The sequence below is a fragment of the Capra hircus genome, chromosome 19 (assembly GCF_001704415.2).
Source record: "Capra hircus breed San Clemente chromosome 19, ASM170441v1, whole genome shotgun sequence".
NCBI lineage: Eukaryota > Metazoa > Chordata > Mammalia > Artiodactyla > Bovidae > Capra > Capra hircus.
This window is the reverse complement of record NC_030826.1, coordinates 36,473,000-36,500,081: the sequence shown is the minus strand read 5'-3', so window position 1 is coordinate 36,500,081 and position 27,082 is coordinate 36,473,000. Positions and strand designations below refer to the sequence as shown.

Below are 27,082 nucleotides of genomic sequence, written 5' to 3'. Positions count from 1 at the left end.
GTGAGATTAAGATGTCTTATTTTTTCAAACATTTATTTAGTGTTATTATACTGGATTAATAACTTTTGAAAAGGTGGAGAGGGTTGGTGCAGGTGTATGTCATACTCCCCCCGCCCCTACTATTACACACTGGTCCTAAATCAACAGCTCTAGGAGGAAAAGACCTGTCTGTTTATTCACAGTGTACACTCAGCTCCTACCCAATGCATAGCACTTGTCAGATGCTCGATGAATATTAGTTGAATGAATAAATGAAAATAACTTCAGTCTAAAACGTCTCAACCCATGATCACTGAATACATTCCATCCTGGGAATAAAAAAGAATTTGGTTTTGCTGGAATTAAAACAAAGAAAAAAATGAAGGCCCATCCATAATGGCAATTCCCTGGTTTTCTTGATAAATAAATTTGGGCATAGAGAAACAGGGAGAGACAGTCTGTTAAAGCAAACCCAATTACCACCCAGGAACATATGTTGCCCTGAGGCCTCTGCTGCTATAACAACATTGTGTAACTATAACTACAGCCCTGGAGGGCTTTGCCCCTGTCAAATAAGGGAAAAGATGTCTTCATTGTATGAGGGCTTTGTGCTTAGATTGGCTTCCCTAGGGAGCTTGGATCAGAGAAGAGAGGTAGATAAGTGAAAGAAAGGGGGAAATGAAGGGCAGGAGTGGGGAAACTGCTACTCAGTCAGGATCAGTGTGATCTTTTTTTTCAATTTGAGCAATTTTCAAAATGTACTTATTTGACTGTTTAGTTTTGGTGGTTATTTATAACCCCAGCTGCAGAGGCGGGGAACAGTGCCTGAGCTTGCTGGGATCTGTCCAATACCTTCCCCCAGGGTAGCGCTGGAGGTGGGTGTGGACAAGGTGATCCAAGAACCAAATTAACAAGTGGCCAAGAAGGTAAGAGAAGTTCCTGGCCTTATCCAGCAAGAGTAAGAAAGAAGGAACCACAGATGATCTCACTGACTCTTTTTTTTTTTTCAATTAAAAAAAAACCATATATTTTCACTGATTCTATTTTTAAGGCAGCTGTAAATGAAAAGATTTTAATATGAATTATGGTCACATCAGCAAGTTCTGAGATTTTCACAGAGGGATAGGGACTAGGTCAATACTTTTACTCAGAAGTTATGAGACTGGCCTGGCTACACTAGCATTGTCTTTAAAAGGTCAAGGCATGCTTCCTCACCTTACAGGACAGTTATTATGCACACAGAAGAAACTGCTGTCCTTAACCACTACTGGTCAGAAAGAGGCTTAGAGGAGAAAGGACGACTGGTTCTGTGCAAGTCTTTCCTAACTAAGCCAACACCTGGCAGTGGCTATCCCATTTACCGAGCCCTTTTAGATGCCAGCAAGAAAGAAGCTAGAGACGATGAGGCCAGCCAGGCAAGCCTCCCGATCTCAAGGAACTCCTAGGCCTCTGAAACAAACAATGGACAACTATACTTTGTATTTGAAATATGGTATATACCATTTTACTGGCAAGGGGAACATCTGAAAGGAGATTGAGGGATCTTTTAGGAAGTTTCAAATATAACAGAGGAAAGGAGATACAGATATGAGGAAGAAAATTCACGGGAACATACATAAAGATTATCCCTGCTAACCCTGCCCTGTTTGGTTCCTCCTCCATTCTGGGTAAGGTTATTATTACGGCAGCGTTCTGACTGGTCTCTTTGCCACTCTGATCAGTCCCCCTCACAGCTTCCAGAAACAGATCTCTAAAGTGCAAGCCTAATCGTGGAACTCCTCTGCTTAAAATCCTTTAGAGATTCCCCCTCACCTTCGGCCCAGGCTCCTCAGTAGGACACTTAAATGGTTCCCCAAACCGTTCCTGCCTCTTCTTTATGTCAGCCACTCCAAATCTAGTCATGCTTTCAGCCACCCACACACGGGGCTGGCTCCACACCTCTGTGCTTTTGCACATGCTGTTTCCTTTGTAAGAAAGTCCTTCTTCCTTGTCTGCAGGGAAACTTATTCATCCTATGAAGTTCACCTCCTTCATGCATACGTTCCTAAAGCTTCCAGATAAAATCCATTTCCTCCTCTGTACCACTTTTGAACTTTGCTCATTTTCCTATTTTTCCATTACTGCTCTACAGTGTTTTGGAACAACAAGCTTACTGACCTAGGGAAACACGATGTTTTGTCTGTCTTGCTTTGACTCAATATCTAATATATAATGCCTGGGTAATCATTCTGTATCTTTTGAGTTAAGTGAAGCTCAATAGAAAAAAAGCAAACAACCCACTGAGACCATATAAAATTATAGTCACAAACATTAAGATGTTACAGCCATAACTAGGGTGTCTGGAATAACAACAGCCATTTAGTTAGTACTTACTCTATCAGGAATTGTACTAAGCTCTTTATAACAAACATTTCCTTTAATCTTTATAACAACTCTTAAAGTGGCTATTCGTATCTCCCCTTCACAGACGAGAAAACTGAGACCCAGGTATATTTTATAACTTGTCCAAGAGCAATGCAGACAGAAAGTGACAGAGCTGAAATTCAAATCTAAATCTGACATCAAAACCCTGTATTGGACACTAGAAGAGCTGATGAATAAAATACGTAGGAGTTCTTTTCCTATTGCTTGTTAGGCACAGAGTGAGGGAAACAGCGCATCTACCAAGATGTATAAGAAAAAGTACATATAAAGCAGCAAGTGCAGAGTAACAGACATCACTGTGCCCTAATACCTTAGAAAGAATAAGTCAGGAAAGGCCTTCGGAAGGAAGTAAGTATGAAAGAAGGCTGAGCGATGCATCAGGGCAGGAAGAAAACCCTGTATGAAAGTGTAGAGGCAAGAAGAACAGTGGAGCTACCTATGTGAAGTCTGGCAGATGGGACAGGCAGCAGGCAACTGGTAAAAGGTAACTGATGAAACCAACATCAGTTCCTGCTTCGAGTGATAACTGTGTCATGATGAAAATAACAAAGTAAAGATTATGTGTAGTTCAGAAAAAGAAAGGAAGACAGAAAAAGCTTTCAGGATTTCCCCCTCTCCATCCTAAACATACCTAGGTGTTTTTCATCTTTAGTACACACTTTTCTTACGATCACATTTCTATCCCACTGGTGTTAGTTTTTCCATCTTTTTGCTAGAGGGTATACTTTCTAAGGGCAAGAACCATGTCTAAATGAAACCATAAACTCTTTCAGTGCTGGCTGCAGTGTTTGAAAATTCAGTGTAAGTGATTAATTAATGTTGAACATCTGTAATGTTGGTGTTTGTATGATGAATAGTTAAGTCGGGATAAGATTTTACTCTAAGATACTAATTTCCAGGAAGGCATCCTTCACCATCTTTGAGTGCTATACATTCAGACTGTGAAACAGTAAACATATTATGGTTGACCAGGAAGAATTTACTGTAGGCTTCACAGGTGGCGCTAGTGGTAAGGAATCCATCTGCCAATGCAGGACACATCTGCCAATGCTGGACACGTCTGCCAATGCAAAAGATGTGGGTTCCATCCCTGAGTCAGAAAGATCCCCTGGAAAAGGAAATGGCAACCCCCTCCAGTATTCTTGCCTGAGAAATGCCATGGACAGAAGAGCCTGGCGGGCTACAGTCCATGGGAACGCAACCAGTTGCACACGACTGAGGGACTAAGCACAGCATAGAGTGGACTGAGTACTATTAAGGATGGTATTAAAGAAGTGAGACATGCTCTCACCATAAGATCTCCTTACCAACAGCCAGGGAGCGAGAACACTAAAAAATAACCTTAGGAACATACCAGTAAGTGCAGAATAAAAGTAATAGTGTGAAATTAAATGCTTAAGTCCTGAGGGGATACAAACGAAGAATAAGCAGGAGCCCTTTCCAAATAAGATGTTATGTGCACTTCAAACTAAGTAAGTTATTCAAAGGTATCTATAGTAAAGACTAAAAGCTAAAATAATAAAAACAAAATACCAAAAGCTGTGTGCCTTAACATTAGCCTAGAATATCTCCCTGGTGGCTCAAATGGTAAACAATCCACCTGTAAGGTGGGAGACCTGACTGAGTTCGATCCCTGATTTGGGAAGATCCCCTGGAGGAGGGTCTGGCAACCCACTCCAGTATTCCTGCCTGGAGAATCCCATGGATAGAGGAGCCTGGCAGGCTGCAGTGCATGGGGTCGCAAAGAGTCACACACGACTGAGAGATTAAGCACGCAGAATATCTCCAAGGAGAGTGTTAGCTAAGGGTCTGGAACTTCAATCCTTCAGAGTCCTCTGTTTAGCACATCAATCAAATGATCCTAAATTAACGACTGAGCCTGCCTGGATCCCACCCATGCGCTCCGGGTCAAGCCTTGGTCTTCTCAAGGCTCTTCCCCTTGTGGCTTAGCCGGTAAAGAATCCGCCTGCAATGCGGGAGACCTGGGTTCGATCCCTGGGTTGGAACCTCCCCTGGAGAAGAAAAAGGGTACCCGTTCCAGTATTCTGGCCTGGAGAATTCCACGGACTACAGCCCTTGGGGTCGCAGAGTCGGACACGACTGAGCGACTTTCACTCGCTCACTCAAATCCTCATCGTCTGCTATCCACTTCCCTGCCTTTAAACTATTCTAGCCTTACATCTTCCACAACTTCTTTCGAGGCTCCCTCACTATTATTTAAAAATCAGTGCCTGAGATCCAGCTTTACTAAAAATATTCCTTCCTGTTCCTCCGTCCCTCAACTGTTGGCTGAAGCAGCTGAATTTCTAGAGATCACTCGGGCTCATGAAGTTCAACGCTTCTGTGGCTCTGGCGCACACAGATGCACACACATTCTCATCCTGCGGGCCACCCAAGGCGCTCATAACCATACAGGATGGGGTAAGGAGACGGGTGCTCACCACAGAGCTAAACTGGCTCTTCTTTGGAGCTACAGCTTCTGGAGAATGGTTCGGTCTCCTTCCGCGATTGAACGAATTAATCTACTTGATGTTTGCTAAAGGGCAAGGACAATGTCTCCTCTACCAGACAAGAAACTTCCTGGCGATGGACGCTACCCTTTCGTTCCTTTCCCAAGCTCCCATTCCTCACCATTTTGACACAGGATAGCTGTTAAAATTGTTTCATCTGCAAAATATCCCTTCCCAACTTTGAGTTTATGCCCATAAACGGAAACGTCCTTTAGCCAATCCGGCGACGAAGGGGTTAAATCTCAGCAACCTGATGGATTCTGGGGCTTTCCTTCCTCGACTTCAGAAATTAAAACGACCAGGAAGGGAAATTTTGCCCTAGGTAAAGATGAGAACCGTTAACTTCAATTGTCTGGCTTCTGCCCCAAACAGGAATGGCTACCTACGCCTACAAAGGATGCCATTCCCCTAACTAAACTTGGCTGGCCCCACTTTCCACCACCGGAGCCACTTCCTGCCCAAGTCCAAAATGGCGCTCAGTAGCCTCACCAGGGTAACGAACCTCCCAGCATCCTCTTTGACCCGAACGTCATGTGACGCAAACCCCAGCCGGAAGTGGAGGAAAAAGCGCCTCAGCCCGCGGCGCCTGCGCAGAAGGCTCTAGACGCTGAGAAGCGGGAGGCACTTGGGATCGTCCGCAGGATTGGGACTGCTACACAGGCCGCCACGGAGCCCGCCGGAGCCACCGTTCCTGTTGCTGCCGCCGCTGCCCGAATCATAACCGTCGGGCCGCAGCAGCCGGCAATGCCTCGAAGGAAGGTGAGAGGAACAGGACGGGAGGGATGGCGGGTTTCTAAGGACAGTCGTTTGAGAAACATGACGCAGTTGGCCACGCCTCATAATGGTTGGGTTCCAACTTCCCGCTCCCCCGAACCTAGCTTAGCAACCCTCTTCTGTCCCTACCCAAGAGAAAAATGTGGGCCCGACCCTGGCCTCGGCCTATGGTTGCAACTATTCCCGCCCTCTGCTTGCCTGGCTCGGAGGCGTTCTTCTCGTTAATTGGTCGCTGAAACGTCTAGAAACATATTGATTGGCTGGTGACACCGCCCATTTGGGCTCAACGGTCACCTCCCCGCGTGTGGGGGCGGTGTATGGGCCCGGCTCTATCGCTGTCCGACAGGCCGTAGAGAACGATCTTTCCTCTCTTGATTGGCTAGGCCTGCCAGTCTGTCCTGTGGGGGCGCGGTTTATCGGGACCGCGGTTGGGTGGCTCGAATCCTCTCCCTTCCGTCTGATGATGCTCACAGAGGCAGAGTTTTGGAGCATCCTTCCTTTCCCCGCGGGGGACAGAACAAAGCTGAGAACTGGGTGGTGGAAAACCAGCGCCCACTCCCCAGGGATCTCACTCTGGCCTGTTGCTCCTAAGCTGTGATTTTTCCTTGTCTGCTTAGTTAGCGCCTACAAAATGCAGTTCGTTAAATCAGAAACTTTCTAAAATTAGATGGGGTTTATGAGATCACCTAGGGACACCCCCACCCCTTCTTTTCCCAGCTAAGCAAACAGGCTTAATGGAGTACCCCAAGCCACTCAATTAGGCAATGCAGAGCCGGGACTCCAGAACAAATCTAATTCAACAAATGTTTATTGACTGCTTGCTACCTGCTGGCTGCTGGGGATTCAGAAATTAATTAGACATGATCTTTGGCTTAAGGAAATCTGAGTCTGATGGGGAAAACAGACTCGTAAATAACTTGAAAGGATCTAGCAAATTCTCTACTTGGCAGTAATAGACAAAGCTTGATGGCACGAAAGTGAGAGAGCAATTAAGTCTACTATGGAGTAAGATGGGAAGTAGATTAGTAAAAGCCGGGAGAGAAGAACTCAATTCCATGATCAAGCCGGGAAGGTGATGGTCAAAGATAATCAGGGATTCAATATCTGAGTAATTGGACTGGATGACTTTTAAGACTCCCCTTTTGTTCTGCCAATTTTCTGTGACTGTCTTTGGAGCCTCCACTCAGTATCTGGGCAGATTAGCCTTGGAATATTTGGAAAGTTTATTGTATTTTTGTTCATTTCTGCAGAAATGTTTCTCTTCCCAGAGGCTTTCAAGTATTTATACTTTTTAATGTCTCCTACAGTGATGTACATTGATAGGTGGGATTTATATTAAGGCTCACCAAATGCAACAGTAGTACTGGTGCCTTGGAATAGGCCCACAGTTCTTTCTGCAGTTCCCAAATACAGAGAACTTGTGAAAATGTATGCTTTTTAGTAGCTTATTTGGTGGCATAAACTGTACTGAGGCGATTTACAGTTTTTGTGTGTCTCATTTAGTGTGAATGTTTATAAATTTTGCTGCAGAAAGGTTATTATTTGCAGATTATGCAAATTTTTCTCTTTCCAAAAATCTAAAAGGTTATGAATTCTAAACAACTGGTGCTTAGGATTTTGAATAAAGAACTTATATCAGTAATTTGAAGCTTTAGTTGTTTTTTTTTTTTTTTTTTTAGCAAATATGTTTCTCTTTCTGGTTTAGTAAAAGGTATAGTGTTAATAAAAGTTAATACTTTCATTAGCGAAGTTGATAAAAGTTATCTCTGGCTAACATGCCCCAGAAGGCTAACAATTGGCAAATAATTATTAATTGAAAAGGTGATTTTTAAAAACCTTCTGTTTGCTACTGCTGCTGCTGCTAAGTCACTTCAGTCATGTCAGACTCTGTGCCACCCTATAGACAGCAGCCCACCAGGCTCCCCCGTCCCTGGGATTCTCCAGGCAAGAACACTGGAGTGGGTTGCCATTTCCTTCTCCAATGTGTGAAAGTGAAGTCACTCAGTCGTGTCTGACTCTTAGTGACCCCATGGACTGCAGCCTACCAGGCTCCTCTGTCCATGGGATTTTCCAGGCAAGAGTACCGGAGTGGGTTGCCTTTGCCTTCTCCAACCTTCTGTTTATGCTTACCTATAAGTCTTTATGTGCAAGTGACTCTCTTCCCCCCTTTCTTAAAGCACTTTTGGCATTCAAGTGAAGAAACTTTAAAAGTAGATAACATAAGAAAGAAGGATATTACTCTCTTTGCCCCTAAGTTCTTTTAGGACCATGACATTTTGAATTCACGTGTGGTTTTTAAAAATGTAATAGCTGTTCATGGAAACTTTGAACAAAAGCTACAATAAAGTTCAGTGGGGTCTAGCACTAACATTTTTCTCATTACCTTTGAGTTACTGTAAGTACATGTTTTATGTCAATCAGACTGTTTTGAGTAAAATTATTAAAGTTTGTGGTACTGACTAATGAACTTGTTTTAGAATTATAATAATACAGCAAGAATTCTTCTCCTGTATTTATTTAATAAAGGTGCATTATTTGTCAGTTGTTGCGTTTAAGTAAATAAAAGGAAGGTTTGAACTTGGTGTTATCAGCATTACAGTCTGTTTTATTTCCAGTGTCAATTCAAGCCCACAGAGTAAATGTTTCTGTGCTAATATCTGAATCTATGGTGTTACAGAGGAATGCAGGGAGTAGTTCAGATGGAACCGAAGATTCCGATTTTTCTACAGATCTTGAGCATACAGATAGTTCAGAAAGTGATGGCACATCCCGGCGATCTGCTCGAGTCACCCGCTCTTCAGCCCGGCTAAGCCAGAGTTCCCAAGGTAAAAGGCAGCTTCCTTTTTCATGATCACACCTCACAGCTTATTGGACATTGTATTATTGTGCTGGTTAATGTGGAAACTGGTCCCTTGTCTGAATGTTGATGACAGAATCTGGTAAAATACAGAATAAATGACTGCGAAGTATCACGTGTTTAAAATGGTTCCATTTGGGGAACTGTCTGATTTGTAGACCCAAAAGAACCGTGTCTGGTTTAATAGATATGTGAAACATGAATGTCCTGAGTCATTTAATTTTTTATAGATTACAGTTTCCCAATCAGTAAAATGAGAGTGTTATCTTTTCACTTCCTAAAAGTGGTTTAGGCCTAGGGACTTCAAGTGGTCTCTTGAAGAACTTGTTATTGTAGGAGGCCCAGTACTTTGAAGTGAAGTGAAGTGAAAGTTGCTCAGTCGTGTCAGACTCTTTGTGACCCCATGGACTATAGAGTCCATGGAATTCTCTAGGCCAGAATACTGGAGTGGATAGTCTCTCCCTTCTCCAGGGGATCTTCTAGGTTGATCTTCTTTGATCAACCCAGGGATCAAACCCAGGTCTCCCACATTGTAGGCAGATTCTTTACCAGCTGGGCCGCAAAAAGGTCCCAGTACTTCTAAAACCATGTTTAATTATACAGTATAGTCAGGTACAGTTAATAAAAAGAAACAGTTGACCAGGTGTCAATTGTAAATACCCAGAATTTTGCTTTGGTAGTAGAGAATGGGAAATCTTGGTTTTGGAAGGTTCTGTAGTGCAATTGGCCATCTGGGCTTAGATTTGGAGGGTATCCCTGACTCTCCTGGCTCTGCTCTGGGATTCTCTGGGAAAGACAGAAATTTGTAATCAATGCAGAAAGCGACGATCAATTAAGAGAGATAGTAAATTAAGAAGGAAAATATAAAATACTTTGATCACTTAAATAGTATTGATTTGGTTATTGCTGTATGAGCATGTTGCAGAATAAGAGAAAAACATCTATTTTTTCAAGCAAGAAGGTGGAAACATTCTCTTTTAGCAACTGTTCTTTATTTTTGAATCTAATATTTGAGCTGAAGTATAGATGTCTCTTGATTTCGCAACTTTGAGTTTTTATCTTTTGGTACAATGGGAATATTGATAAATGGCTACTATAATTGAGGTACTATGCTATGTTCTGGAATACCATGATAGAAAAATCAGACTTCTTGCCCTCAAGGTGCTTACAGTATAGTGCAGGATGTAAACTGATATGATAATGCATTGTGGAGTGGGCTTTGAGAGAGGTTGGCATAGAGTACTGTGAAAGTCCAGAGGTGGAAATCTTAAAGGATCTAAGTAGGAATTTACAAGTTAAAAATGGGATAGTGGTATTATAGGCAGAGGGTATAGTATATGCAACAGATTGTGCATAAGTGTTCTTATAAAGTAATTGGCCATGCACTGGACAGCTGAAAGTTGTAAATATTCAAAATAACTAGGAATTATTAGGTTGGTGCAAAAGTAATTGCAGTTTTGCATTGTTGAATTTTGCCATTTGATACTGGAATACATTCTTAAAGTGGTTATCTTATTTCAGTGCGCATTTCTTGCTTTATGTTTTTGCTAGTGAGTTATTATTTGCTGTTTATCTTTATATGTATTTTAGACTATGGAGATGATGTTAGACAAAAAGCAGATTTGAGCGATTTTCTTGTTCAAATTCAAAATGGGTCATAAAGCAGCAGAGACAGTTTGCAACATCAGCAACACATTTGGCCCAGGAACTGCTAATGAACATTCAGTGCAGTAGTAGTTCAAGAAATTTTGCAAAGGCCTTCAAGATGAGGAGCACAGTGAGCAGCCATTAGAAGGTGACAGAGACCAGTTGAGAGCAATCATAGAAGCTGATCCTCTTAGAACTACATGAAGAAGTTAACCAAGAACTCAGTGTGGCTTGTTCTATAATTGTTTGGCATTTGAAGCAAATTGGAAAGGTGTAAAAGCTCGATAAGTGAGTGCCTCATGAGCTGACCACAAATCTAAAAAAGGATCGTTTTGAAGTGCCATCTACTACTAGGTTGGTGCAAAAGTAATTGTGGTTTCGTACTGTGAATTTTAAATCATTGTAACTAAGCTCAAACACACCTTTATTAATCAAAATAGGAACCATTACAATCAACACATTATTGCAAACAAGAAATAAATTTATTTGTGTAGTGTAAAAATCCATGCTTTAGAATTCAGTGAACTCTTGAAAAGCACTTTCTGCCTCCTGCTGATAGTGGAAGCATTTTCCCTGCAGAAAGTTGTCAAAATGCTTGAAGAAATGGTAATCGGTTAGTGAGAGGTCAGATGAATATAGTGGATGAATCAAAGCTTTGTAGCCCAGTTTGTTCAACTTTTGAAGCATTGGTGGTGTGACGGGTGACCAAGCATTGTAGTAGAGGAGAAGTCTGTTGGCCAACATTGGTTGCAGGTGTTGCGGTTTTCAGTGCATCTCATTGATTTGCTGACTATACTTCTCAGATGTAATAGTTTCAGAAAGCTGTAGTGGATCAGACGCCTGCAACAGGCCACCAAACAGTGACTGTGACCTTCTTTTGATGCAAGTTTGGCTTTGGGAAGTGCTTGGGAGCTTCTTCTTTGTCCAACCACTAACCTGGTTGGTCGCTGGTTGTATAAAATCCACTTTTTTGTCGCCAAGTCACAGGTCATAATCCAATCAAGAAATGGTTCCTTGTTGCATGGAGAAGACAACACTTCAAAATGACAATTTTTAAAATTTTTGGTCAACTCATAAGGCACCCACTTACCAAACTTTTTCACGTTTCCAATTTGCTTCAAATGCCAAATGACCATAGAGTAGTCAATGTTGAGTTCTTGGGCAATTTGTGTATTCGTAAGAGGATCAGCTCTCTATTGGTTGCTGTCATCTTCTGATGGCCAACCATTGCATTCCTCATCATGAAGGCTCTTGTGTTCCTTTGCAAAACCGTGAACCACCACTGCACTGTACGTTCATTAGCAGTTCCTGGGCCAAGTGCATTGTTGATGTGTGAGTTGTCTCTGCTGCTTTATGACCAATTTTGAGCTCAAATTAAAAAAGTGCTTAAATTTGCTTTTTGTCTAACATCATTTTTATAGTCTAAAAATAAACAGCAAGTAATAAGTCATTAGCAAAAAAAATAAAGGAAGAAATATGCATTAAAATGATGCATAACATAACCGCATATATTTAAGAACGTATTCCAATATCAAACAGCAAAGTTCAGCAATGCAAAACGAAAGTTACTTTTGCACCAACCTAATACCTGAGCCCTTGGTCTCTTTCTGGTTACACTTTGTCACCAGTAAGTTACACAACTCCTGAGGACACCATTCACAGTATGATTCATGTTAGATGGCCCTTTCTATTTTTTTTTTTTTTTTGAATTTTAAAATCTTTAATTCTTACATGCGTTCCCAAACATGAAGATGGCCCTTTCTAAAACCAAATGTAGACTGCATTGTAAATGGAGCCCCTTGGAGATACACAAACTGAAAACTGAGCTGTGTGCTAACTTTTACACAAGAGTTTGAGAATTTCAGTTTTCTTTGAAGAATCTGTAAGATTTACATATTAGGATCTTTTTTTTGTTTAAAATAGACTTTAACTTCTGAATTGCTTTGATTCCTGTAAGTATCTTTAGATTGGAGATGTAAAAGAACTGTTGGCTGCTTCAGAATAGATTTTTGCATCCAAAAATTTTTTAAGTTGTATCCCTGCCTTACCCTTTATGAATCTAGTATTATTTTGTTTTATTAGAGTGTCAGACAGGGTAATCAGGAAGCAAAAAAGGTCCTTAAAGAAAGGAAATATTGGTTTTTCATGTTTTTACATAGAATCTTTGTTTTTTCAAATATTGGCCACTTTTTTTTAAGAAAGTAAACATGATGCCATCAAACCAACAGTCCATGTTGGCAGACTAGAAGTTCAGTAGTCCATAGTCTTGGCTCTAAGGCCTCTGTTTCGCCTGATGAATCACAGCCTCAATAGCCTACCATTCATTTCCCATTACTGACAGTCATTCCTCCTCAGAACTACTAAAGATATTGTTATATCTTTAGTAGTAGAGTATCTCTTTTCTGGTGGGTTAAAGGAAGAAAGAGCATGTAGCTAATATTTATAAAGCACTACATTAAGATATCTAAGGATCTTATTAAGTCCCTTATGTGAGTTATTTTACTTATTTCTCACAGCAAATGTGTGAGGAATGTGTTACTAGTATTTTCCCTTTTTTTAAAATAGATCAGGAAATAGGCTTGGAGAGATTAACTTGCCCAGTATGCCCAACTAGTTTAGTATGATGAAGTGGAATTGAATTACATTCAATCTTGATTCCAGTGCCTAAGCCATTAGTTCTGTGCTTTACTGAACCTCTCTACCGTCTCTGTGTTGCTTATATTTAGGAGAACCTGCATGCTAATAAGTCACACTAATGGAATATAAAACAGATTTCTTTCTTTTTTCTTTAATTGTTTTATTATTTTTAAAATCGGGAACAGATTCCAGTCCTGTTCGAAATTTGCAGTCTTTTGGCACTGAGGAGCCTGCTTACTCTACCAGGAGAGTGACCCGTAGTCAGCAGCAGCCTACTCCAGTGACTCCGAAAAAATACCCGCTTCGGCAGACTCGTTCATCTGGCTCAGAAACGGAACAAGCGGTTGACTTCTCAGATAGAGGTGAGTGGGTATGGGTGATTTGGAGTCATTACAGAGAGGATCTAATCAGTTTCCTCTTATAAGAGGCTTGGAGCCGCTGCAGATAGATGCCTAGTACAAAATTCAGCTGGGTGATTGCAGTTTGTCTGATTCCTTTCTTACCTCTTGCTGAGGACAGTTTGATACTCTGCTATTCTTGAGGTCCAGAGTAGCTGGATTATTATTTGATCTGACTTGCAATAGGCAAAAGAAACTGACGACCTCTTACTCACAGATGAAGAAGGCTTAAAGCAGATTTTCTTACAGTTGTGCTTATGGGTCCATTTATCTCTGAAGTTCTGAGGAGGAATGACTGTCAGTAATGGGGAATGAATGGTAGGCTATTGAGGCTGTGATTCACCAGGCCAAATCAGAGGCCTTAGAGCCAAGACTATGGACTACTGAACTTCTAGCCTGCCAACATGGACTGTTGGTTTGATGGCATCATATTTACTTTCTTAAAAAAAAAGTGGCCAATATTTGAAAAAACAAAGATTCTATGTAAAAACGTGAGTTACTAGTTTCTTTTGAAAAATGGAAAGCTCTGGGAACATTAGGTGGCCATTCACCACATAACTGACTAGAACTGAATAGTAGTTATCCCTTTGAGAGAGACAGTTGGCTCTTGATTTGGCCTTGCTCAGCACTAGTAGGCATTTGGTTTGCAACACCTGATTCAGAGTCAAGTCCTTTCACACTCACTGCTATTGCTGAGTCACTTCAGTCGTGTCCGACTCTGTGCGACCCCATAGACGGCAGCCCACCGGGCTCCCCCATCTCTGAGATTCTCCAGGCAAGAATACTGGAGTGGGGTTGCCATTTCCTTCTCCAGCGCATGAAAGTGAAAAGTCAAAGTGAAGTTGCTCAGTCGTGTCTGACTCTTAGTGACCCCATGGACTGCAGCCTGCCAGGCTCCTCCGTCCATGGGATTTTCCAGGCAAGAGTACTGGAGTGGCGTGCCATTGCCTTCTCCTTCACACTCACACCAGGTATGTTCAATTTCATCCAGAAAGAGTCATTTTCATTTATATTCAATCCTATGTATCTCCCAGCAAGAGAGTAGGATGATAATGTTTTTTAAAAGTTTATTTCCATCCAGGTTTGATTATTCATGATTTGGGGCTTAGGAGAAGCACAAATTAGTGAAATGTATCATGTAAACCTCAAATGGAATTTTAGTCAGAATTTAAAGTTGCAGAAGAGGAATGCTGTTATTAGTTTGTCTTCATTTTCCATTTAGTTTTATGGCAGATAAATGGCAAAAGTTCCTGGTTAAATCACAGGAAGAGGATCTTGGGAAACCTGTAAACTCTTCTGAATGTAATAACCCTCTTAAGTAAAATAAACTCTGTTCATGAGTTTTACCAATTGTTTTACTTTAGAAACTAAAAATACAGCTGATCATGATGAGTCTCCACCTCGAACGCCAACTGGAAATGCCCCTTCTTCTGAATCTGACATAGACATCTCCAGCCCCAACGTGTCTCATGATGAGAGCATTGCCAAGGACATGTCCCTGAAGGACTCGGGCAGTGATCTCTCTCATCGCCCTAAGCGCCGCCGCTTCCACGAAAGCTACAATTTCAATATGAAGTGTCCTACACCAGGCTGTAACTCTCTAGGTAAGTGTGCCCCCACCTCATGACACTGTGGATTGTGTGGTTTTCTTTCTCTCTGGAATTAGGATCACTCAGAAATGTTTAGTGCTCCATTGCAACTTAGCTTCTTAGGCTCTTCAATGACCACTGCTTAGGATAACACTGAATTGTTCACTTGGATAAAAGCATTCCTGCTTCTTGGCTTATTGTCCATGATAACAGATTTGGTTACAAGGAAATTAACTATGATGCACCATTCAGTTTATTGAGAACTCTTCCCAGTGAAAAGTTCTTTCATTTTTCCAACAAAAACAAAACAGAATGTCAGTTATCTCCAAATACCTCATTGTATGGTGCATAGTTCAAGTGTACCGAGGACTAGTAGAGTGTAAGGTGAATAAATTATGGTTATATGGCCATAGCTATTAAGGAAATGAGAAAAACAGTTTTTTTGGTGAAGAGGCACTGAAGGTGAGGAGTATAGATGAGACCTTGACCTTTTGTGACTTTTAGGTCTTGTGGCTTTGTATGCTTAGGAAGTATAAACAGGATAAATATTTCTTCTCAGATAGATGAGTTATATCATTGTTTCCTTAAGGGTTATTTTTTCTCCTTACTGAGGGATTCTAGTAATGTTTTAAAAATCTTCCGTGTGTTCTTTAAGTGAGCTTAGGTGCAGATGTTGGTCTAAACTCTTGTCTAGAGTTGGAAGGTGCTGATTGGAAGACAATGGGCCTCTCTTTCTATCAATTTAGCATTTGAATGTGGCCTCCAGGTTCAGACAAAAGGTAGAACAGAGAAAGTTGCTCCTTTGCAGACTACCAGTATGTTTTCCCTATATTTGGATCCTTTCTTGGTCTTAGCAGCAGTTTCTTAGGCAATTTCAACCCATCAAATGCATAACTAGAGCAGAGTTCCCCTGGATGCTGTTCCAGTTGTTACTTGAGGTAGTTGTTTCAGACCTAAGTCAATTTCCTTGAGATAAATAATGAAAAACTAAGAATAGATGGTATTGTGCAAATACTAATGCAAGAGATAGCTAATATACTTTAAGAGGATCTCCTTGCCACACAGCAAGAGAAGGAATTTTCAACTCTGCTTGTTGCTGTCCATGCATCCTTAAATTGTCCCGTTTATTTTATGTACTGTTTAATCAGTCATTCAGTGCCTACTGAATGTTTTCCTGGTGCAGGCACTGTTTTAAATTCTGGGGGTGAAGTTGTGATCATGTCAAATTCCCTGCCTCTTGTAGCTTGTGGTCCAACTGGGGAAGACAGACAGATGTATAACACATAATCCGCTAGAGATGTGTGCTGTGAGGGGTAGGATACTGCACCTACACACAAGCGTGCCTGTGTAGGGAAAGCCACTCTGATATGCTAATATTTGAGCAGAAACCTGAAATAATTGAGAGAGTGAACCATTTGAGTATATGGGAGATAAGCATTATGGGCAGAGGGAATAGCAAGTGGACAGGGTCTGGGGCAGGAGAGTGCTTAGCCACGTTGAGGAATGCTTTAGGGGCCAGTATGCCTGGGCAGATAGACCAGAATGGGGAGGAGGAGATGAGGTTAGAGTAGGGGTCTGATTTAAGTGTTATTTATGCCCTGAATGCAGTACTCTTAATGTGGTAGACCGGAGGGTAAATATTAATCTTTTGCATCATAGGAAAGTTTACTTTGACTTTTGGTTTTAATGTCAGGCGAAGCTTGGAAAGTATGAACTTGAGCTTCTGCAGTGATTCTTGATCCTGTTCCACTCCTCATCGTAGCCAAAACAATGTCATTAGGTTTGAGGGTGGGTTGTTTGTTTTTGGTTTTTTTGGTATGAAAGTATGATGTCCTTGTGAAAAATTAAAACCCTATAGGAGGGCTTGAATGCTAAGTAAAAGTTCTCCTTTATTCATATCCCCAGAATATGTCCTAGGTATAAAAACTACTATTGGTAGTCATGTATGAATACTTCTAGTAAGTTCCTATACAAACATAACACATGTATATGTGTACATATATTTCTTTCTCTGTTGTTACTTATAAAAAGGAATATAAACAGTGATTGGTTTGACATCTTAGATATTTTACATTGTTGGCACTCAGAGGTCCCTCTTGTTTAAAGGATATAGAGAATTCCATTATATTTGAAAGTTCAGAAATTACTTGAATTGCCCTGTATTGATTGATATTTATATTGTTTCTCATTTTTTAGCTTCTTTTCAAAGCTATTTAGAACAATACTCTAATGATAGCCTTGTATGCATGTATAATATTTTAGTGTCTTTCTAGAAATCTATTGGATGAATTCATAGCAGTGGAATTGCTAGGTTAATAGAACAGCTGTCATTTATAAACTTTTAATATAGGCAGATTGGTTTTAGTTTACATATTATAAAATAAAACAAACTTGAATAACTTGTTCAGAAGTTATAGATAGATGCATAATATCTAAAAGGCTTGCTAGAGCCATGATACTTTACATTTTGTACATAGTAGTTGATCACTAAGGGTAGTCTTTTGTGTCTGAGATAAATGTGTGGATCTCTAAGATTGCATTTTTAATAATATGTGCTATACTGTGCTAAGTTGCTTCAGTTGTGTCCAACCCTGCGGTCCTATGAACGGTAGATCGCCAGGCCCCTCTGTCCATGGGATTCTCCAGGCAAGAATACGGGAGTGTGTTGCAGTTTCCTTCTGCAGAAGATCTTCCTGACCTAGGGATTGAACCCGTGTCTCTCTTACATCTCCTGGATTGGCAGGCAGGATTTTAAATAATATAGTCTTGGAGAAATGGCAGCCTGCATATTATTGTATTAACTCTTGTCTTGTTCTGGTGTATGTGTACTCAGTCATGACCAACTCTTTGTGACCTCCTGGACTGTAACCTGCCAGGCTCCTCTGTCTGTGGAATTTCCAAGCAAGAGTATTGGAGAAGGTTGCCATTTCCTCCTCCAGGAGATCTTCCTGACCTGGGGATCAAACCCACATCTCTTACATCTCCTGCATTGGCAGGTGGATTCTTTACCACTAGTGCCACCTGTAAAGCCCTGTATTAATTCTCCTCTCCCGCAATACTTGCACTGTTTTTTTACCCTTTATTTGTTTGTTTATATATATTTTGGCCGCTCTTCCCAGCTTGCGGGATTTTAGTTCCCCAACCAGGGATCAACCCTGGGCCCTTGGCAGTGAGGATGCAGAATCCTAACCACTGGACCACCAGGGAGTTCCCTGTTGCTGCTACTGCTACTGCTGCTGCTGCTGCTAAGTCGCTTCAGTTGTGTCCGACTCTGTGTGACCCCATAGACTGCAGCCCACAAGGCTCCCCCGTCCCTGGGATTCTCCAGGCAAGAACACTGGAGTGGGTTGCCATTTCCTTCTCCAATGCATGAAAGTGAAAAGTGAAAGGGAAGTCGCTCAGTCGTGTCTGACTTTTTTGCTACCCATTAAAGCTTACTCTATAAATCTTGCATAATTTTTAAATCTCTTTTAAATGTCTCCTTTACTACAAATTAAATGTCTTTTTTCCATGAAAGAAAGAATTTTGTAGATTTGCAGTTTAACTTAGCTAATTTATCTTGTTAGCATTGTCTCACCATCTGTCTTAGATGTTTGATGAATGTTTTGATTGAAGAGACATATAAAAATGAAATAATTACCTGTGTATTTTCACAAACCATGTGAAAAACAGAAAAATAAATACCCCTTTAGATAAAAAAGAGCTTTCGGTATTATCTTTTCTAATATTTTTCCTTCTTTCTCTTGCACAAACTGCCTGTTTAAAAGTTTGATTATGTATTTTAAAAACAAAATAGCAATAATTTAAAAGTTTGATTATAAAAGAAGCCTAAATCTTTAAACAGAATCAGCCACCCCTCCACAAAAATGAATATATTTAATCTGGTCCAGAATTACCAAAGTATATTTCCTCATATGTTAGAAAAGACCACTTCCATCTCCGTTTTCTTTTGGTTATTGTAAGAAGTTCAGTTTAGATTGGATAACATTGCACAGTAGAAAGCACACTTATTATACATATGACTTGATCAGTTTAGCATAGGAAAGTTAAGTTCTACCAAAAGAAAATATTCTTGCTTATAACTTTGTGCATTTTAAGTAAATTTATGGGTTTCTGACATTTTGGAATTTGAGAAATACGTGATCAGAAAAGAAGGAACTACAATTTATATTGAATATATGCAAATATGTTCAGAGATGGTTAGGTCCAACCTGTAGAAGAAAAGAATTTATTATGGGTGCAAGTTATGACCCTTACCTTTGATGGATTTAATCTGTAATCAGACATATACTTGATAAAAATGGTGTCGTAAATAAAGGTTTATTTTAGTGAAAACTGTTACTTTCCAAGCTTAGATCTTTCATCTTGAGGTTAAGTTTTTTCTTCTTTTAACAGGACACCTTACAGGAAAACACGAGAGACATTTCTCCATATCAGGATGCCCTCTCTATCATAATCTCTCAGCTGATGAATGCAAGGTAATTATAGTGTCATTTATTCACCATATACTTACTGAGTGCTTACTGTTTGCCAGGCACTTGGCTAAACAATGGGGATACAGTGTGAACAAGATGGGCAGGGTCCTTGTTCTTACATACTAGTGGAGGAGACATTATTAAACCGCTGTGTTTAAAGAAAGGAAAACACACTAGTAAAAGAATTATTGTCTGTAAGGAGTGCTTTGAGAAATTAACAAAGGGATTATCTATGGAATATTTGGAACGTCACCCTCTAATTGCATCAATATTTTCTTTTGAAAATTTTCTTCAAAGATTGCTAGGGACCTTTTCCACTAAGGAATAATTTGCATAAATATGTGATCTCAGTATTTACGCATTAGTTTCTCTTACATATCTATGAAGATATTTTACTTTTTAAAGGTTTTTCTAAATTCTCTTCCTCTTTGTCTACTTCTATGGAATACTTTTCCTTTTTGTTACTCTCAATCATACCTTATCTTGGCTAATTCTTATCTTACAGTCTTGAAAAATACAGTTCTAAATAACTTTTGGAATCTGAAATAATGAATTAAGAGTAGAACCTAAGACCCTATTTTGTATGGATCTGTCTGGATTGTTGCTACCAAGGAGGAACCAAAAAACGAATTATGGGCAAACAAGTTAAAAATGTTATTAATTAAACACATTGCTCAGGTAGTATTTGGATAGGGTATCCAGGTTGGTTAGACCAAAGTATTAATTGTTGCTTTTGTGGTGATTATTTTGCTAACAAGGCCAGTATAACAGGTTTATTCCTGTCTGGGCCAGATTCCTCCTGAGAAAAATGAGATTCCCTAGTTAACGTTAATCCTCCCTGATTCAGGAATGTGTTCTCTTATTTACAAGTGTACCACAGGAGGGAAAGCTTTTTTACCTGTTGTGTTTAGTCTTTCAGTAAAGTATTATACTTTCGGTACTTAACGTGAATTTAGAGTTTGTGGACTCTTACCCTTCTTTTCCTTCATCTCAACTTTCTCTTAAAAGCAAGGCAGTTTATTCTGCTGACTGTAGAAGTGGTAGGTCTTGCCATTATCTTCCTGTTAGTGTGAGACCAGATCAAAATAGGAATAGCTCTTCCATCTTCTCCTTCAGAAGCTGACAAAGCATTAGGTGCTTCTTTCTCTGAAAATAACTCTGATCCCTGTTTTTTGGGAGTTGTCTGTTACTGCTTGTCTTTAAATGTAATGATCTAATACTATGGATGGTTTTACATAAAAGTCTTCCTAAGGTATAAAATTGTTGGATGATAGCAGTATGAACATGTTACCTTAAGCAGTTTATTTAAAAAAAGAAAGACAATTTTTCAGTTTGGGGAAGAAAATTTTGGAAAAAGAAACATATTTCTTGAACTTTACTCTTTTGTGGTCTCTGTTACAAAGGGAATCAGACTCAGGGATATCCATCTTTACTACTGGACCATGTGGTTAGAGGATCAGGAGTATTTTTTAGAATCTCAAATGGAAACATTAGACTAATTCCTCACATTTATTAAAAGCCCCAGAGTTTTTAAAATACTTGGCGTGCACAGAATTACTCTGACTTTACTGATAAATGATTGCAATCCGCAATATTACCATTTTTATTCAGTCAAAAGACCGTATTGAGTGAGTTTACATTTTCATGGGGAGAGGTATAATCAACATAGAAAATTAGTATGAATTTCATTTAGTGGTAAATGTTGTGAGAAACAAAAAGACTAAACAGAGAGTGACTGTTTTGGAGGTGACGGTGGCAATGCTTTTGCTTGGGCTATGGAGAAAGACATTTTATCTGAGTCGTGGGTGATGGCCAAGAGGCAGTTGTGTCTAGATGCTAGACTAGAAGGATGGGTAAGCTCAAAGGCTGTGAGGTGGGGAAAAAATGGTTGGGTTTGAAGGATGGAAAGTAGGCCAGTGTGGCTGAAATGTGATAGGAAATGAAGAAGTAGGATCCAGATCATGAAGGGCCTGTAGGCTTTGGCAAAAGGAGTATGCTTTTGTTCTGACAGCCATGGGAAGCATTCAGAGGGCTTTAGCAAAATACCAGAACACTTTTGAAAAATCACAGCTTGCTGGTATGTGGAGAATGAACTGGAGGGGGAAAGAGTTGACACAGGGTAGACTTGTGGGAAGGCTACTCTGAGGTTCAGGCAGTAGATGGTGGCTTGGACTGTTGTCAGTAGAGATGGTCAGAATTGGTTGGACTCAGGATGTGTTTTGGAGAGGGGCAGCCTGATAGACTTGTTGATGAATATCATGTGAGGTGGGAGAGAAGAGAAGAATCAAACATCATCAATGTCCCAAGTTTTTGACCTGATCGGTTGTTTAAAAAGTGTTACTATTTATTGCTATAGAGGAATTTTGGAGTGGAGCAGATTTGTGGGAGAGTGTTAGTCGCCCTGTTTTGACCATGTTGAGTTTTAGTGTTGATGTGAAATAGGCAGTTGGATATGAGTCCTCACTGCCCAGTAGATGAATCTGAGACTGTTGGCAATCGAAAGTGGTTTATCTAAGGTCATAAATGTAGTTAAGTTTCCCTTTAGACTTGATCTCAAGTATCTAACCTTTTCTTTGTACTTCTTTACTCTGTTCTTGCACTTCCTCACACTTAGCATTGCACAGTGGAAAGAGGCTCAGAGTCATCAGCCTTAGTTAAAATCCTAGCTTTACCACCATCCAGGTGTAATTATGTCACTTTCTGATTCTCGGATAATGGCTGAGAAAACAGAATATGAAGCTTGCCTTATCTGTTTCTTACATAGATTGTGCTAATGTGAGGACGCTTTGAAAGTAAAAGTACAGTGTAAATTCAAGGGATTACTGCTGTATTCTTACGCTTTAAGTGAACATAGTCTTAGAAGCAGGTGGATTGATTGACGTTGTTGATGGTTGCAGGTGAGAGCACAGAGCCGGGATAAGCAGATAGAAGAAAGGATGCTGTCCCACAGGCAAGATGACAACAACAGGCATGCAACCAGGCACCAGGTATGGGCCTTGCTAAAGCTCTGGCCGTTCACAGTTGGAGAGCCAAGTCTTGGACTCTGTCTGCCCCATGACGGTTGTAGCTACGTCCACGCCTCTTGTTTCCTGTGCTGTGTGTTCATAAGTGGTCTTCAGTCATAAACTTAGAAACAGTGCTTTTTCCAAATAGTAAATTTTCTAGAAACAAAACTTGTACATCATGAAGGAATCATGCTACTTGTGATAATAATAGGTAATCTTGATTATTTGAAAGATTACATTCTCTGCTCTGTATCCTCATTTCCATCTACTTTCTAACCCATTATAATTTACTTTCAGGCCCCTTTACTCTGCTCGTATGTTTCCAATGGCACCAGTGACTTTTTCTTAGCATTGATGCTTGTTGATTATGTCATTTTTCTTGTACTTTTCTTTTCTGTTGGATTCTAAGATGCTGCTTTGCTCTTATCTTTCTCTCTGAACATTCATGCACATTGATTATACTTCATTCCTTGTCCCCTCCCCTGCCCTCGAATGCCTTTGGTGTTTTTTCTTGCTGTTTTTCTGCCTAGAACTCTATACTTTTACCAAGAAGAGATTGTGTTTTTCCTTCAAGGCCTTGTGTCAGAATTCTTCCCAAATCTTGTACCATTAATGAATTTCTTCCTCATGTATTCCTATTTGTTATTCTCAGAATGTTAGTTTAGGTTTTGGCACATTTTATATACTCATAGCTCATCATATGGATGTCTGTTTTTGTGGTTAGATTATAAGTGGATAGCAGAGGAGGCATGGTGACAGGGAGAAATTTGACTTTGGAGCCAGACAGGTCTGGATTTGAATACTGCGATTCTGTTACTCTAGCTGTGTGGTCTTAGGCAGGTCAGCTAACTTCCCTCAATTTTATTTCCTTGAATAACACCTACCTGGCAGTGTAGTCAGCTAAATTATGCATGTAAAGTACCTGTCCTCAGTGCTTGGCAGGTAATAAGCACTCAGTAAGAGGTGGCTACACTTCTCTTCATTGTTTATCTTGGGTTCTATTCTTATTCCGTTTTTAAATTTTTATTCATTTTCCGTATTAGTGCTTGGAAAGCAGTAAGCATTCAATAAATGCCTAATGAATTGAAATGATCTTTATTTTATTCCTGTTGTTTCCATCCTTAATCTATATTCCATTTGGATTAACATTAAAGAAAGTACATTTCCTGACCTCATCTTAAGTGACAGGGTAGTGGTCTATGTGACAAGGGAACCCCATTTGGAGTTTAAAAATCACTGCAGCATTCACAGTGTGGCTGTAATAGACTTTGCATCCCACCGCCACCGTTTTTCCCTCTACCCTTTCTTTGGTGTATGTTACTTTCATTTAGAGACTTAATTACATGATGAGTTTTCTAGCTAGCTTCTCAATTTTCTCCTTTTCCTTTTTAGGCACCATCAGAGAGGCAGTTGCGATATAAGGAAAAGGTTGCTGAACTCAGGAAGAAAAGAAATTCTGGGCTAAGCAAAGAACAAAAAGAGAAATATATGGTGAGCATAAGTTAAATATTTAATAGCATGAACTCTTGTTATCACATTTGATTCTTTTTGGTTGCTAAGATTCTGCTTTCACATTTGCCATTTCGTATGCTCTGTAACAGGACTCTTTAGCAGTTAGAGTTACTATATATATAATTCCCCAACAAGAGTGGAACTGGGCGTCCTCAAAAAACAGTTAGAATTTAGATTAAAAAAATAGAATCTTCTGGTTTATAAATCTCACTTTAGGTTTAAAGGGTTAAATTTTCTTGTTTGAACAAATACAGTGTTAAAGATAAGGAAGATTATTCAAGCCAAGCATCAGTCCATTTCTTTAAATGAAAGAATAAAACACCTACACGATAAAAGGTTTTAATTGGGTGATATATAGTAAATCTTTTTGTAGTTTTTTATTTTTCTAGTTTTAAAAATAGTGTCCATTTATGACTTCCCTGCTGGTCCAGTGGTTAAGAGTCCACCTACCAGTGCAGGGTACATGGGTTCAATCCGTGGTCCGGGAAGATCCCATGTGCCTTGGAGCAGCTAAGCCGTTGTGCCACAACTACTGAGCCTGACTGATCTGCAACAGGAGAAGCCAGTGCAATAAGAAGCCCCCTCACCTCAAGGAAAAGTAGCCCCCACTCACTGCAACTAGAGGAAGCCCATGCACAGCAGCCCAGCAGCCAAGACCCAGCTGTAAAATTGGGCTTTCGGGTGAAAATTGTATGCCTCCCCTCTGTCTTGTTCAGTATTTTTATCTACAAGTTGGGAAGAGATGTAGTAATATGATAATACCATTTATTATGTGTTTATGTGCTAGGCAGGCACTGTGATTATGTTGCTCCCATAATCTTTGTTACAAAGATGGATGATATTTCGGCTGTTTTATAGATGGAAAACTGAGATTTAGAGAGGTTATTTTCCCAGAATCATAAAGGTAGAGAGTGTCTGAATAAAAGCTCCTGAAATTTACCTTAACATCTGCTTTCTAGTTTGGGCTGAACCTTCCTGGTAAAAGTGGTAGATAGGATTTTTTAAAGCTTTTTAAAAAAGTACACAAAACTAGAAGAAATACTTAGAACCAAAGGCTTAGATGACAGAGCCCAAAATTAAAAAGATATCCATCAAAGGGGCCCAGATTAGGCAGAAGAAATTTTAATAGGGGTAAAAGTACTGGTGAGTGATTTCTTCATATGCTAATATATGAGTAAAGTCTACAGCGTTCTTCCTGGAGTGAGCCTTCTGATGCTCTGAGCCGCTATTTTCTACTGTCTTCCGATCCTCTTCACCTTCTGCTAGGAGGTGGAGTCTAAGAAGGAGTGGGAAGGGCTAGAATTGAAGGTTAAAAGGAGAGTTGCCCCTATGGAATTTCTTGCTTGTATAAGGATACTTGTGTACTGACTGCCATGGTAAGATTTTATATTATTTATTTAAAATTGGGTTATTTTTATGATTCTAGTTTTCAATAACTGTTCCCTCTTTTGTCCTTGCTTAATATTTAGTAAAGCGTTTCTCAAGGAGGTTAACCTTTTTTCCTGTAGAGTTGGACTGGAGTTCTAAGGTGGGAGTATTCCAGTACCTTTGGTGGATTGTATTATAGTAGGTGCAGCAATTCAAGGGAAAGAGTTTACAAAAGCCTGCTTAGTCCAGCTGCTCCTTCCTGTAGATTTTATTTTCAGCCTGAAGTCTTAGAATTGAAGGCTTAGAGATTCTAGTTTTTATTTGGTTTTGTTTTTAAATGAGTATTCAACTAGATCTCAGGGTTCTAGGAGTTGGTAGTGCATTTGGGTTTTGTTATATTTTATTTATTTGTTTTGCCATGCACATTTTCAGAGGAAGAAATGGAAGCATAAAATTCTGAAGAATGAAACTCTCTTTTGGGGTGGTTATTAGGACATTTCCTTTCCAGGTTCAATAGAGTGGGTAGTAGGTATCTTCTGGAATTAACCTGTCTGATAAATAGTTTGTTTTGTACTTGATCCCTGGTGCCTAGTATAATGCCTGGCAAATATTAATAGTAGGTACTAAATAAATAGGTATGGTTATTCTTGGCCCTCTGGTTGGCATCCGTTGAAAGGCAATAGGTTAAGTAAGGCAATGGCACCCCACTCCAGCACTCTTGCATGGAGAATCCCATGGATGGAGGAGCCTGGTAGGCCGCAGTCCATGGGGTCGCTAGGAGTCAGACACGACTGAGCGACTTCACTTTCACTTTTCACTTTCATGCATTGGAGAAGGAAATGGCAACCCACTCCACTGTTCTTGCCTGGAGAATCCCAGGGATGGGGGAGCCTGGTGGGCTGCCGTCTATGGGGTCGCACAGAGTCAGACATGACTGAAGTGACTTAGCAGTAGCAGCAGCAGCAAATTCTTAGAAGCAGAAAGTATCACGCTCTGGTTATTTTCCTAGGAACACAGGCAGACCTATGGGAACACTCGGGAACCTCTGCTGGAAAACCTGACGAGCGAGTATGACTTGGATCTTTTCCGAAGAGCGCAAGCCCGTGCTTCAGAGGATCTGGTGAGTATTAAAACTTCCAAGATGAGGACTACTTGTGAGGGTCACTTGGAACTGCCAAGGAAAATTAGCAGTCGGTTTGCTAGGGATTAAACATACCTTGCTGCTTGACCCTTTTTCCCTTCCCCCGACATCCTTATTTGAGACTTCCTTCCCATTGATATTTAAAATTAATTACCCCTCCTCCCTTCCTTTGTCCCTTAAAGTTTTCCCTCTCCACCTCAACTCCTGGAAGGACCTGTTTGGTAGAGGTAGTTATCTGGATAGAACAGTAGGTGCCCCTTTGTGTCAGTTGGATAATTTGTAATTCTGAGAACCCCTAGACTGGAAGGTACCCCTCTGTTGTCCTCTTAACCTAAATAGGAACTCCCCTTTGTGGGATTGCTTCAGCCTTTCATTGCAGCTATAAAAGAATGGGAGAGGAATAATGATCAAGGTTGTTGTCAGATAGTTTAGATAATTTAGAATCTGACAACTATGTTGTCAGATAGTTTAGAATTCTGATTGAATGAATTAAATATGTCCAAATGGTAGTCCACTCCAGCACTCTTGCCTGGAAAATCTCATGGACGGAGGAGCCTGATAGGCTACAGTCCATGGGGTCACAAAGAGTTGGACACGACTGAGCGACTTCATTTCACATCACTTCAAAGAAACTTAAAGTTTGTAAAGTGAATTTCATCTTCCTTTTTTTAAAAAAAAAATTATAATCAAATACTTTATTTAAGAATTCTTGATTATATAGTGGTCCATGGGCTGGTTGGAAAAGAATTTCCAGACATGAGGCAGA

At 40.2% G+C, this 27,082-nt stretch overlaps 1 protein-coding gene across 2 annotated transcripts in view; it reads left to right on the top strand.

Moving 5' to 3' along the window:
* Positions 5,442 to 27,082, top strand: part of KAT7 (lysine acetyltransferase 7) — a 36,138-nt gene continuing 14,497 nt past the window's right edge. The window contains exons 1-8 of one of the 2 annotated variants that reach the window (XM_005693681.2): positions 5,447 to 5,672; positions 8,365 to 8,512; positions 13,014 to 13,190; positions 14,591 to 14,830; positions 19,211 to 19,293; positions 22,188 to 22,277; positions 23,688 to 23,786; positions 26,185 to 26,295. In XM_005693681.2, coding sequence (XP_005693738.1) covers positions 5,658 to 5,672; positions 8,365 to 8,512; positions 13,014 to 13,190; positions 14,591 to 14,830; positions 19,211 to 19,293; positions 22,188 to 22,277; positions 23,688 to 23,786; positions 26,185 to 26,295 — 963 coding nt within the window. In that variant the 5' untranslated portion in view covers positions 5,447 to 5,657. Of the gene's footprint in view, positions 5,673 to 8,364; positions 8,513 to 13,013; positions 13,191 to 14,590; positions 14,831 to 19,210; positions 19,294 to 22,187; positions 22,278 to 23,687; positions 23,787 to 26,184; positions 26,296 to 27,082 lie in introns of both variants that reach the window. The other variant, XM_005693682.3, reaches the window with a different exon arrangement.